Below are 14,730 nucleotides of genomic sequence, written 5' to 3' on the forward strand. Positions count from 1 at the left end.
GAAATGGTACTGCAACTAGTAATTTGCTAATCCACAAGTCTAAACATGTACAGAGAAACAGCCCAGATAAACTAATTGTAAGAATAGTAAATAATTAAGCACAACTGTTTTTGTAAGCTTTCCCATGGCTTGCCTTTATAATGCCAATTTCTATGTGTTAATAAATTAGTAATTCTTCATCTTTATAAAAATTAAAAATCAGTTTGTTTATTGACCGGAAAAAAAGTTTAGATTCTTCCTCCAAAATGAAAAGTCACTTTCTGGGTAAGTGGGAAACTATGCACTTTATGAATTTGCAGTCTTTACTAAGGTCTTCTCTCCTAAAAAGTGCATTTAGTTTCTGGGCACGAAAATGTGTAAATAGAAAAAAATAATACATATATATATAAAATAGATAAAATATATAATAATAACAATTAAATTAAACAAAGAATCCACAAGGACGAACCCACAGGTAACAGATTAGATACAGGAAGCCTGTCCATTTATTTCAAAATTGGAGATTCTGTAAAATAAATTGGAGCTATTCACTAGTAAATACTACTCTTCTTACAGCATAACAGTTTCTAAAAACATTTTCTTCTGGTGTACCAGCTATACAGAAGAATGTAGTTTTTTCTCACAAAAATTAGCTATGAGCAACTAGTGCAAACATCCAATACAAGCCCCTCACTGAAAGTGTTCAGAAGAAATGTATTTAAAAGTACATGAAAATGCATTTCCTTCAGTTTATCTGGACACCACTCAAATCCTCCCAGCATTTGTTCTCATTTTAAAAAGTCATCATTCCTCACCACTTGCCAAAGAGAAACATGTATTTTAAATATTACATTCCTTACTTACAATGATTTATTTATGATGAAGTCCCTCATTAACTCTTTAGCCATCTAGTACTTTACATTTTAAACTAGAGAATTTTAACAAGAAAGGTAAAACAGTTTATTCAGCTTTTTACATAGCGGTATACAATAGCGCAAAGTGGTATGCCTACTAAAATGTTTTGTTCAAGACAAAAGTACAAGTTGAATTTTTTATTACAGTAAAAATACTTATTTGACTTGTGTAACGTATTTGGCATTAAAATGTGACTGCATTGTTTCTCTCAAGAACTGAGCAGCATATATGTTGAAATTTACTTGATTCACAGTAATTTTGAAATAAACAAGAGTGATTTTCTGTTACAGTCTTAATAATGGCCATGGACCAGGGACATCCCTGTACAAACTGGTCCTTGGACACAGCAAATCTGTTCTGTGAATCAAAGAGATTCCAGGAAGCCCCAGTGAAAATCATGAAAATAAATTACTTACTTGGGGAATAAGATATTACCTGGCCTGAAAATAGCAGTGATGGCCAGGAACTAGCCTTTCTTGGAATGGTAGGTTTTAGTATTTCTCACTAAGGTAAAATAATTTTTATTGGTCCTTCTAACATTTTCATGAAGAAAAAAATATATTAATCACTCAGGGGCCAATTTTATGTTCCAGATACATAAACTTAGACATTTCCCCCACTATGGGGAGAAAGTAAGATGGTTCTCATTTTCCAGTATCAGCAGTAGCAGCTGCTTGGAATGGAATTGTCAAAAGTGCCACTGATGTGGAAGGAGGTTTTCCATGTCTTACATTTAGTGGAGGAAAGAAATCCTTTGATGCTCCACAATTTCAGTTAAGATAACCCTGCAATGACTATGGCACTTGAAAAAATAAGGGTTAATTTTTCACCCTTTGTGAGCTTGAGTTGTGTGAAGCAATGGACAGAGTAAGTGAGCTACTCCGCAGAGAACATGACTTTTCTGTATCATTTAATGTGCGTGTATCCCATCCTCCTGCATGAATGGCTTCACGATCTTGGGCTGGTATGGGTGAGGACAAGCCATACTGTGTATCCTGTTTATATACAAACCTGGAAAGTGAACAATCCTAAATTGGGCAGCTGTAAATTAGTGTTATCAGTGGTGTGCCAGGGGACGTTATTTACCTGACAAAAACCTGCACAATGCAGAAATACAAAGGATTTAGTGGTTTTTACCTCCATTCAGATCTGTTGCCTATTAGCTCAAAGGAAACAGCAGGCAACCTATTGTCAGGGTATGAGCTTTCAGCTGTGGCAGTTTGGGAACTTCCATGGCCATATTCCAGCCTGGAACCTCACCTTTGTTTTCCAGTTATTTGTTCCCTACTGCTGTTCTCTTAATTCAAGATGGAAGTAGATGTTAACTTCCTCTCTTTGGAGGGTTGATTCTGCAGAATTTAGGCAAACAAATGCTCTGTGTAAAATGGAGGTAACTGAAGTGAGTGGTGTATGGTTGGTGTACATTGGATTTGCATGGGCATTGCATAGGCTTCAGTGACTTCCTGGCCTATGTGGTTGATGTTGATTTAAGTGCTCTCAGGGCCAGATCTGGTAGTGTGTGCTTAGCACACAGATGTGTTGCACCGACTTCCACAGAAGTAGAGGAACTGAACACATCACTGGATGCATTCATGTTTGTGCTTGGCAAGAAGGGACTCCCAAAGTATTTAAAGCTAGCATAAGTGATAAAGCACTTTTACAATTATTATCATGTTAGATGGCTGAATGTGATACCACATACACTGGCCAAATTAATCTCCTAAAGCTCAGGTTCTGTGAGGGTTAGTGTAGAGACCCCTAAAAACCCCCATTGGATATGGCATGGTACCCCTGTAAACTCAATGGAGCACTACTTGAATAAAGAAGTTACAGTCATACTGAGCAGGAGTAAACTGAGAGTGTCCAGAAAACGTAGGGGATTTAAGTGTGTTTAGATGCCAAATATCAACATGTAGAAATTTCAGCCTCAGGAAGTTTTAATGGAAGAAAGTAGCTCACTCACTCAGTATATTTTGCAACTTTAGCTGAAAGTTTAACATCACAAAATGACATATTGCTATGCAGCTTTAAGAATCACACAAATGTATTCAATCATTTCCCCCACTTTTCAAATCTCCTGTTCATTAAAAGCTCTTCTCCTGTTTGCAGTTTCCAGTTTTCAAATGGATGACACAACCGATGCATAGCTTAATGTTCATTCTCATGAGTCATAATTAATAAATAATTGTATCACATACATAGAATTTTACAGGTACTCTTAAAATGGTTTTACAGTTCTATTAAATATATAGATAAAATAATCACTGCTATATAAAAAAAAATCATTTTAAAACAGCTGAACTCTCAAGCTTTGCATAAAATTCTGTAGACACATTCATTACAATCTAGAAACTCAATAAAAATACGTTTTAGAGCTCAATCTCTCAAAAATATTCATGGCATTGAAAATTGATTGTCATTTTTTCTGTAGTCTGTGCTTGCCCTGCCTTTGCACTGATAATTTCCTACAGTTTGGCAAAAGCTATATTCCGGTCAGTTTGTAGATTATGTGACTGTTTAACTCATTTCCTCAACTCTAAGTCATCTGCCCCATAAATGTTTAGCGGGGTTCTGCCTTTAATAGTGTATCTTTCCTTGCACTTTCTATAAAATCACAATGAAACACTTTGCAGTTAAGTTACATGACTACGATGACATTGAACCATCCTATTACAGTTGCCACTCAGTCTTTAATGCTGCTTCTGTGAACACCAAACATCCTTTATCCAGTGATCCTCAAGGCACTTCCTGATGCTTACACTTCACAATGCTCTGCTACCCACGTTTGCTCAAAACCGGTAGGTTTTAGAAAGAGTCTTAACAGATCAGTACCCCTGTGTATCTGAATTCAGCCACTAAATCAATATACCAAATGTGGTCAGTTCAAGCTTAGCATTTTTCAAAAACCCAGGCAAAAAATCAGGAAAAATTTCCTGTATTCAGACAGTGCACAGATCTGTTGGAAAATGGGTAGACAATAGATTGCCCACCAGCCTTTAAACCCTCCACTACCGCCAGCCAGTCCCCTGGGCAGCAAATTAAAACAGGCTTTGCCATAGTGAGTATTTCAGAATCAGGCTTTTAGGCAGTAGCTCAGAGTAGGCCACAAACCCCAAAACGAAGCAGTGTTTTGAGAACAGGGCACTTGCATTAAGGGATTGGATCTTGCACTGTGGAAGAAGAGATGCAGACTCACGACTCAGTTTAACTGAGGGAAGCTGCTGCTTATGAGGATGTCACTCTTTACTGTTCAAGGTAAAGGCAAAACTCTGAAAGTTCAGTCTTTTTTTTAAGCAAAGTTGACAACATCAGTATTATCACTTTTAGTGCTTCACCCTGGATCTTCTCACCCATGGAATGGCTGGGTAAGGTACACTGCTTCTGTTACAGCACACCCACAATAAAACAAACCCAAAAAATTGAAAGCAATGTAATACCCACTATCATGGAATGACTTAGTATTTTTTTTATTTCATCTATTTTGGATGGAAGAAGCAATCTCTCAATGGGATAGGCTGGAAAGTGTACATCAACTGAAACACTGGTTGAGGATAGGCTGGAAAGTGTACATCAACTGAAACACTGGTTGAGATGACCACTACAATTGCTGGATGCTGTCTGACATTTAAACTGCTCATTTCAATGTTTCAGTTACTGTTCATCAGTGGGAGGTAACAAAGAAAACCTTGGGTTTTCTCCTTCTTGGACAAAAATAACAGTGTAATGACATTTCTGGCATCAGTGCATTCCTGTTCACCTTTCCATTCTTCATGGATGTCAGTTGTTTAGATAAGACATCCAAAGAGCTCCTCATCCTGATTAATTTTCTTAGGAGGAAGGAAAGAAGACAGAAGGGAGCATATTTTACTTGATTGAACTTTGATAGCTGTAAAGCCCTATAAAGAAACTGTAATCCAACTCCAAATAGCCTCTGCTGAAGATTAATAAACATGGAAGAACCAGAGTAAAGATACAAAGGGTCAGAAAAAGTTATCATAAACCAAAGAAGCCTATGAAGAGTGGAACATAATGAAAAGCTGTCAACAGTTTTGCTCCAAACTAGTGTAGTACACTGCTGCTTGCTGCTATTAGATAGATGCTGTACCCCAGCCTGGTATTCCCTGGTTTTCAGGATAAGCATAAAATGTTTCTTGTACTAAGTTTTATTCTTTCAGAGGAAAAAGCACTAACCCTTCAGCTTTCTATTTTAGCCTACTTCCAGAAAGCACCTTCAAAAATTCTAATATAGGTTTTCTTTTGGAAGAAAGTATCACTGTCTTCCACAACTAGCACAAAAAGGTTCATGAATCACAAAATCAGATGACTCAAAATGTTGATTGCTTTCATGAACAAGATGAAAGAAATGTCTTTTTTTTACTTACACTGATTTAAACCAAATTAAGTTGGGACATTTGGATCTCTTCCTCCCAAGAACAATGGATCTTATTTATAGGTTCATGGGGTGAATCCAGCTCTAGTCAACAGTGACAGGACAGAATAGGAAAGATTTCAGCTTTGTTGAAAGGTGTTCATAATTTTATCTTCAATGTTTAAGATCTCCTGACATTCCTTATTTCTATTGAATTCTAACTGCAGCTCAGGAGAAAAATCCCAAGGGAACAAAAAGCTTATGAAGAAGAATGAAGTGTGGTGGATGGTTACGATTACCCCAGCAGATAACATAACTACAGACAGGTTTCTAATACCTGCAAATAAATTGCTATATATTCTGATGTATCTTGATCCCAGGTACTATAAGTTCATCTGAAAACTTAGCCAGGGTAGGGATACATCTTATGCTACATAAAATACGTAAAACTTATAGCCACATGATTTAATTTTCACTCAGTGTAAAATTATGAAACCCTTCATTTAAGGAAGTACATTGCAGTCAACCTTCCAAATTTTCAGGTGGAAGCAGCAATGTGATGTAGTCTCATAAAGCATACTGTGAAACTAAAAATGTGCCAATGAGAAGTAGTGACTTCACTAAAAGTCGCATGGAGAAGTTACTGCTATTGAATTGAAGACTTCTCTTTTGTCCTACAAAGCATGGATTACACCTTCTCTGGCAAAAATCCTCTACCAAATATCCTAAAGTGATCATTGATGTGGACAAAAATTACAAGAGGGAGAAGTAGCTCAGCTGTGCCCATGGACAAGCCACAGGAGTCTCTTCAGTTGTGCTAGGACGTCAATACTGGTTGTCAGCATTTCTCTGTATTTAGTTTTACATCTGTCATTTCTTTCTCAATTGATTTAGACACTTAAAAGATATTTCTAATTCTTTTACCATGCCCTGGTGCCTTAAGAGTAGCCTCAGCAAAGAAGGCACCTATTATTTTTTGTATCTGCAAAACAGAGAAATCGTTATGCAATCTGTAAGTAAAAGCAGCAGAGAAACTAAAGCAGAAGCAGACTCAGAAGCACTGAGGTACCTTTAAAAAACTTTAGTTTCTGGCCTGAGATTTCCCATATAAACTCTCCTAAGAAGCAGCTAGCATGTATGTTCTTCGCATTTCTCCATACCCAATTTACTCCTGCAAATCAAACATACCAAAAGGTGCAGGAGAAAAACGACTTTAAATCCTAAAAAAATCAAACTTCCCTACCACAAAACCCTCAACCTGATCTTGTTGTCCACTGGATTTACTACTGGAACTGTAATCAAGTCTTGATGTGTGTTAGCTACCTGTAGCTCTGCTCTGCCTCCAACTCTTTCAAATAATTCCATGGAAAATGTGAAGAAGCATTTCTAGCCTTGCCCTTGCAGGTGGTCAGATCCAGAGGTAACTCAACACCATCCCTCTTCCGCAGCTGTCAGGCCCTACATAAGAAAATTAAGCCAGAAGAATAATTTTTGAAGACTAGAGCTCTGAATTGTTCATACTTCTACTGATAATTATCTGGTTTTATTTAGCATCTTATAAAGCAAGGCACAAATGTACAAAATTGCATCTACTAAATCGGATAATTTTTATATATATTTACACAATTACCATAATATAAAACGTGCTTTGACACTGTCATAGCACAACAGTAGTGGAATTGAGGACAACCTGATAATAAATACAAATACCAGGTCCTGGATTTCTGTTTGTGCTTCACCTGAAGGAACATATTCATATGCAGGTACACAAAGCAATCCAGCCACCATCTTTTATTTTCCACACCTCACACAGATCAAACTTTGTTGCTAAGAAGCTGTGGAAGGAGTAAAAGGCAGTAGACCAGCACCCAGAAGAAAATGACGAAGTAGAATAGCTCTGGCTGCTCAAAAATAGTAATCTCATGAGTTGGTGCTGGAGTCTCGCTTGCTTCCAAGTCCTTTTTCTTCCTGAAAATGGGAGAATTCAGTAAGAGGCAAGGAAAAGAAGAAAAAGCCTTCAGTGTTAATAATTACTGTGAAGATCACAGGGTGGACTAAAAGACAACAGTTTAATGAACCTTTTCAGTCTAGTCAGGTGGAGGGCCCCAGCTGGACTAGGAGGGGCATACTGGGTGTTAGCAGTGTGTTCCTTCCAGGGTCAACGTATGTAGGAATCCATATTCTGAAAACTCCAGACAAATTCTCAGATAGTTTAAGTACATGCCATTATATCACAGCCGTCTGATTTAAGATTTCCACCAGTCAAAAAGATACCCTTTTATTTTCAGAACAGTAAACAGAGTGCTGGGCAACATGTCACACTTCCACAATTTCGTTTATACACTGGATCTGAGTTGATATATTTTCCCCAAATCATCTACTTTCAGAGCTCCTCATGCTAGGCACTAGAATATTAAACAGAAAAAGCCCAAGACTTCCAACCAAGAAACCAGCTAGTAGTTGGGGGTTTGCAGGACAGCTCCAAAATTTCAACTTCCCAAATTTCCAGCTGTGGTTCATAAGAGCAAAGCCCAATGGATTCTGCCAGCACCACTGAGCTCTCACCATGACAAGGAAAGGTCTTATTTGAAAAGGCACAAGATGATACAATCATTTTATAATTTTATATTACTGTAAGAAAAACACTCTGGTAAACTGTTTTTAATCTACTTTTGGAGAAAATTTGTGTTTTTCTGGCTTGGGGCATCCGACTGGATATATACCTGAGTATTACACAAAATTAGCTTAATATCAGCAAATTGTACAACTGATACAACTGTAGCAGCTATTTGTGTGGGGTTTTTTTAACAGAAGCATAAGTGAGACCAGGCCAGTGGATCCTGATAATATTTTGTATGTTTTCTGCATCTAAATATAGCAACCATTTTACCTAGAAGTTCTGAGAGGTACTATTCATACCATGTATACTATTAGTATCAGCTAAGAGGCAAAACCTAAAGCGATCCTTGTTTCTTATAGATATTTAGACCCTAATACCAAAGGGATGCACACTCTGTGTTCATGACACGTCACCCTAAGTCTAAACTAAACACACATAAAAATTATCAAAACTCATAGATGCTCCAGCAGAGGCCAGACCTTCACTGAAGTAATTGACTTTCCCTGGCACTGATCTCACTAAACATTGTTTTGACAGTCTTCCAAACCTGGAAGGAGTCATCGCTGCCAGAGGGCCTAACATTTGAAGTTTGCCCACTCTTTTCTCAGCCTGAGATAACCACCACGTGGGGAAAACGCTCAGAATCTTGCTTAGACAGCTGAATCTTTCAGGTCAAGAAAAAGCAGTTTAGTCAAGGGACAGATTGAGCGATAGCGAAATTTTGTATCTTACACCTATGGGAAATGTGGACTCTGAGCCATTACAGAAGACAGTTGCTACCATTATAATTAATTTCCAGCTCCTTTTGAATCACTGCTAGTAGTACCTAGGAGTTATGGATTCCTTGAAAAAGTCTGTCTGAATAAGAACCACTCACCCAATGATTAATGGATTTTCACCCATATCTGTCATCTTCTGCTCGTTTACACCATAGGTTTCCTTAAACAGACCAGGAATAGATTAGATAACAAAAATAAAATTCAGCATCTCACAAAGGTGGTAACTGTGTATTTTATGCAAATTTTATCTAATGTTTGCTCAAATAAAATGAAAGTGTGCTTATAAAAATATTCCCCGTCAGAACATCCAGTACTGCAGTCTGGTGCACACACAGAAAAGGAAAAAAGTTGTGAAATAAGATTTTTTTGCTTTCAACTGCTTTCATCAGTTGAATAAAGCTCCCCTCATTCATATGTATTTCTACTAGCTCTGACAGCAGTGCAAAACTAAAGCATCTGTGTGAAACCTCCCTTTCATTGAACACTGGTGGCAGCATTTTTTTTTAAAACTCCTATATGGTCAGAATTTTATTTTTGTGTTGAAAAAAAGCCATATTCCTACCCTTGCTCAGCATGACCAGATTGCTGATGCTGTCCCTTCCTTCTGACTTTAAAAATAAAAATCCAGACCTCAGCTGTATAGAGTGCTCTCAAGAAACCAGTATGAATCGCATCTGTCGTTAGGGGCGCAGTTGCATGTTACAACTAAAATTCTTTTAGGGTTAGCTGCTGATAATGTAATATACACTGCTACTGTGAGGAAAAGGGACGGAGCCCAATTTTTCAAAAACAGTGCTCTTCAGGAGACACCCAGCATTTTTGCAGGGCTGAGACCAGGGCACCAACATCATACAAAGAATTGAAGACTAAAAGAAACTGGGGCAGCAAACAAAGGCAGCTTCAAACAAGCAAAATGTTGCAGCTATACAGTTATGATGAAGTAAGATTTAAAGTTACAATAGATTTAACTGTAGTATTAGGTACTCCTTTGTGAATTTGTTCAACGTTCAGTTTAGTATGTATTTAGGAGAGTTCAGTAAAACTTTGCAACTATGCCTGGTTTTAGCACTAAAATTATTAGAAGTCACAAGACTTTCATACTGTCACAGGCCTTTTTACAGTGTGTGAACTTCTGGAGTTTAAGAGAACCAGAGAAACAGCAATATATCCACACTCACCTCCTCAGAAGCATTATGAGAAAACCTTTTTCGGAGATGAATGTTGGCATCACTGTCACTGCTTCTGAAATGTATGTAAAAGCAAAGTTTTTAAATTCATAAAGCTAAGTTAAAAAGAGACACTGCAAATGGACATGACAGGTTTAAGCTACACAAAACCACAAATATGCATTGTTGTATGTATTAGAATATGGACTGGAATTTATCAGTAACATGATAAAAATGTCTTTGGGAAAATCCAACCCACAATAAAAAATTCATATGCTCAAAAAGAAATCTTTTCTGAAAAATTGTATCTGAGAGCATTTTTGCACCTTTGACATCATTAAGTGAGAGTATACCCAAGTTTTACAGCCATTGATATAAAAAAAATTTGGACTGACAGGGAACGGAAAGCTTGAAGGGGAGAACAAGTTTTTCTAAGCAAACTCTCAAATTCATTAGAGTGCTCCAGTGCTAAGCATCAACAAATTATGGTTCATGTCCCACTCAAATAGATTACCTAAGAATAAATTAGAACATAAGAAAAAACAGAAGTGAATGGTCCAAAATTAGCTGAGTGTCTCTGTACTGGGCCTGGCTGGGCTGCAGTTAAATTTTCCTAGAGCAGCCCCTCTAGTGCTGTGCTTTGTACTTGAACCTAGAACAGTGCCAGTCCCACCCCAGTGCGCCGGGGCTGGGCAAGAGGCTGGGAGGGGACACCACCAGGAGAGCTGACCCAAAGTGACCAAAGGGCAGTGACACACACACACGTTCTTATATCTGTCTTCTGAAGCAACCACTACACCCTGCTTCCCAGAAAGTGGCTGGACATTGCCCTGCTGATGAGAAGCAGAGAACAAATAAATTTTTTTTTGGTCTTCTTCTACTTAGCTTCCTTTTGCTTTGCCTTTTCATTGAAATGCCTTTACCTCAACCCATGAGTTCCTCGTCTTATTTTCTCTCTAACACCTCATTTACTTGTTCATAACCAGAAAAAACATCCAAAAAGTATCTACTGGAATCAATCAGTGTCATGCTTCCACATAGTGTCACAATGCACATAGACTGTTTCATCTCCATTACAAAATAATCTCTCTGTTGGAAAAGCAGTTATAACACTTCCATGCTTAAAATGCACTGGGCTTCCACTTGGGTTTTGTGTGGCAAAGTTTGTAGCACAGTCAAATCAAGTCCCACTGACTCACTCAACATGTTTAAGAGAAACACAGAAAGAAGCCAATGAATCCCAATACTTCTTCCTAAAACAAGACTACAAGACTACAAGAAACATCCAATGGACAGGGCACATTTCAAAAGACCTGTCAGGTGTATTTAAGACAAAATTAATGTAAAACACCTGGTAAAGTCCTGGAATTCAGCGTTTTGTTCCAGGTTATCTTGTGATAGAGTAGTAGTGGCAACTTCTGAGATCTGCAAATCTTCTTCAATCATATTTTTCCCTTCCTCCTCCTTATTACTATTTTCTTCTGGTGTCTTTATGGCTATTGGTAAATCCTCTAGATGTTCTTCTATGGCCTGTTGAAATTAAGAAATGTTTTGCGTTAGACAACAAGACTGATTCCCCACCCTTCCAAATATCTTAGTGGTACAGCCTACTCAGATGTTCAACTGCAGGTAGTATGAGACTGAAAGTCTCACTGAAGAGAATAAAAAAGCAATGCATTTCTTGAAAATCTTTTGGAATACACTGAGCTATAAAGTATCATCAGTCTGACATACATACATACATACATACATACAGTTGGAAAGTCAGATCTTTCTATTAAAAAGTCATGACATGACATGGCTCTTTGAGGCAATTCACGACTTTTTTAAATCTACCCCCAAACAGTCTTTCAAGTTAACAGCAAACTGACTTCATTACTGTAGTTAGTGTCAGGACCAAAACATGTTCAAGCAACGTGTCTAAGCAACATGTAGAGCAGCATTAAATGGACACTCATTACTGAAAAACACTGTCAAAAATTACTGCACTGGAAAACATGTAAGGCACTTCAAAGCTGGTGTCTGCAAGAGGACATGCAGGAGCAAACTGCCTAAACCAAATACTCCTCAAAGTGCCCACTTCTTTCTCCTCCTCTAGTGCAGACAAGCCTTCATTTTACTGACGTAACATATGGTACTCCAATTGGTTTTTCAAGTTTTTGTAGGCAAACTTACTTGGATTGAGACAAAAATTATCATTGCCTGTATCCTTTCTTTAGAAACCATACTAATTTCTGTTCATCTCATTATGGATTATTAAAAATACCCTCTCTGGTAATCTTTTATGCCTAGGGATTATACAGTAACCTCAAACTATTTCAAAACATAATAAAAATTCACACTTTTGCCATACTATTAGCTCATCTTTTATGCTTAGGGATTACAGAAGCCTCAAATTATTTTAAAACATAATATAAATTCACTTTTTTGCAGTGCCATTAGTACTAGGGTTTATTTTCTCTTTTAATGTCAGATCTTCTCAGGGATCTGCAATTCCATTCATACCAGTAGGGGGCTGTGGCAAACAGTGTAATGGAATGGGAAACCAAGTACATTTTAAATATTTCTTCCAAACACTGCAAAATGAAAGCAAATGAAAACCACTGGGATCTGATGCTAAGCCCACATATGTACACCAAGAAATGCTGGTAATAAAATAAAATAAAATAAAATAAAATAAAATAAAATAAAATAAAATACCTCAGGATCTTGTGGAGTAGTGGAATCTTGATGGTTGGTGGCCTTATTACCATCTTCTTCTATTTCTGACTCTTCTACTAGTAATGGCACTTCTTTTTCATCAGAAAAATTCACGTGACTGCTTGTTTTTGTAGTTTCCTCCTCGCTGTTCTCAGCATCTGTTTCTGATGGGGGGGTACCCAGCTTATTCTCCAAGTCTGGCTCTGGAGCGTCTTCCTTGTAGTCCTGTTCTGGTAAGTTCTCGTCATGTAAAACATCTGTTACGGCTTCAGAAGCAGCTTTTTCATTTCCTGTATCATAACCTTCAATACAAGGCTCGAGGTAAGCATTCAGAACTGCTGATATGGGAACATTATAATGTGGATAATAAAACAGATCATGGGGGATCACGGATACTTTTGAAGAACTGGGTAGCGCTTTAGCTGCAGACTCAACTTCATCACAGCTGTCCAGGTCCTCTGGAGTTTTAGGTACATCTGAGAGAGAGTCATCAGATGTTTCATGCTGTGCAGATAGTTCTTGGCTTTCGAGATTAGAACCATTCAGTGAACAAGGGTTCATTTCTATTGTCTCAAGGACAGGTGATTCCTTTATATGTTCATCTTGTGGAAGTGTCTGTATTTCCTCATCTAGAAGATGGAGAACATACTTCTGCGTATCTTCTTGTTTTGAGGTATCTTCTGGTAAAAGAATTGAAGACTGGGGTTTGCTCTCTTCTACTTTATTAATAGAATCATCTGTAAGTATACCTGAAGTCCAGGATAATGGACTCAAAGAAGAAGTATTGGCTGAAAGGCTCTTGGTTTCATTGTCATATTCAGTAGGGGTTTCCTTAGTTAATTCTTCAGAGTATTCTTCAAAAGAGTCAATGGAATTTTTCTGATCTGTCAGAACAGCTCGAGAAAGGTCATTGTTCTCTTTCAGTGGATCATCAGAGATGCTCCCTTCACCTGGCATGAATTTATCGTTTGGAACCTCCCAAGAGGAATTGGATTCAAAACTGACAGATCCTGTAATTTTCAGTGAGGTAGGCCTTTGAGGCTCCTCTTCAGACATTCCCTGTACATCACCAAACACTTGACTTGGTTTCCCATTACAATTTTCAGAAACGGTTTCTGATGGGCTTCTCTCAGGGATATCAGGAATATGGACCTTTGGCGGAGCTGGATGACTCCTTTCATGATTAACAGTATACATATTTTCTTCGCTTTCGCTTAAAATCAAGATTTTGCCTTCCTTTTCTGATGGTGTGTCTTTGATGTGGACATACGTGGACTCAATTGGAAGCTCCTTGTCAGGATCTGTAAAGTCTTCCTGTAAGTGATGATATACCATTAGAAGACAAATCCTAACTCAGGTACCATTTTACATTTCCCAAACACTATGGAAAGAATAAATACCTAGTCTTTCACTCCATTACCTTGTGAATGGCCAATTAATAACTCACTTATTTTGAAAGTAGGATTTTTTTTTTTTTTGGCAAGTCAAGTGCCTTGAACAAAGCTCAACGTCAACAACACACTTGAATAGGAAGATCAAAATGCAGACAAGCCTACTCTTCAGTTGTTAATATATTCATCTCTCCCTGCTGCACCTGTGAAGACAACTGACTTGGCTTTTTGACATCCCAAACCCTGGGAATAACATAAATCTAACAACTCCAATAAATCCATTGTGAAATATTTTGATATACCAGCTTATTTCCTTCCAACACTCTATTAAAAGAAAGTCAGTTTTTTACTTTGTCCATTAAAATGCCAACAAGTCCTAAAGTCAACCAATCTTATTGCTCATCTAATCTAATAATAATAATTAGATTATTAAAATAATTTTAATTCCAATTACTTTAGTAATGCCTACCAATTTTATCAGCTACAAAATATATCCCAACTGTAACTTTCAGTCAAGAAATGAGAGAAAATGCCTGATTCTCCAAAAGGCCTTTGCCAATTCTTGACACTGTCAGTCCTTGCTTAATCCTCAATTCTTTATTTTTGCATCAAAGTACTGGTCATTTCAGGTGCAGTTTATTTCATGCTTATAATGAGTGCTTTTTACTGTTGTATTGACAAGGTTCAGATTTTGGTATCTTGTGTCTCATACCTGCTAAATTCAGACTGATCATGGCCCTCAAACTTGAGAAGATAAAAGTAAAAATTGAATTTGAAGTCCAATGGATCACTATAGACAAAGGAATAAATT

General features: G+C 37.5%; 1 protein-coding gene across 2 annotated transcripts in view; it reads right to left on the reverse strand.

Annotated features, from left to right (window-relative positions):
- Positions 1 to 455: 455 nt before the first annotated feature.
- The window catches only part of CLMN (calmin), a 92,074-nt gene continuing 77,799 nt past the window's right edge, over positions 456 to 14,730 (reverse strand). Inside the window, exons 9-13 of one of the 2 annotated variants that reach the window (XM_042046941.1) lie at positions 12,529 to 13,842; positions 11,180 to 11,358; positions 9,841 to 9,901; positions 8,761 to 8,822; positions 456 to 7,231 (exon numbers count right to left, since the gene is read on the reverse strand). In XM_042046941.1, coding sequence (XP_041902875.1) covers positions 7,078 to 7,231; positions 8,761 to 8,822; positions 9,841 to 9,901; positions 11,180 to 11,358; positions 12,529 to 13,842 — 1,770 coding nt within the window. In that variant the 3' untranslated portion in view covers positions 456 to 7,077. Of the gene's footprint in view, positions 7,232 to 8,760; positions 8,823 to 9,840; positions 9,905 to 11,179; positions 11,359 to 12,528; positions 13,843 to 14,730 lie in introns of both variants that reach the window. The other variant, XM_042046940.1, reaches the window with a different exon arrangement.

Source organism: Corvus kubaryi, unplaced genomic scaffold (genome assembly GCF_017639235.1).
Source record: "Corvus kubaryi isolate FWS band 111438036 unplaced genomic scaffold, C.kubaryi_AGA036_p1.0 66, whole genome shotgun sequence".
NCBI classification, from domain to species: Eukaryota; Metazoa; Chordata; class Aves; order Passeriformes; family Corvidae; genus Corvus; species Corvus kubaryi.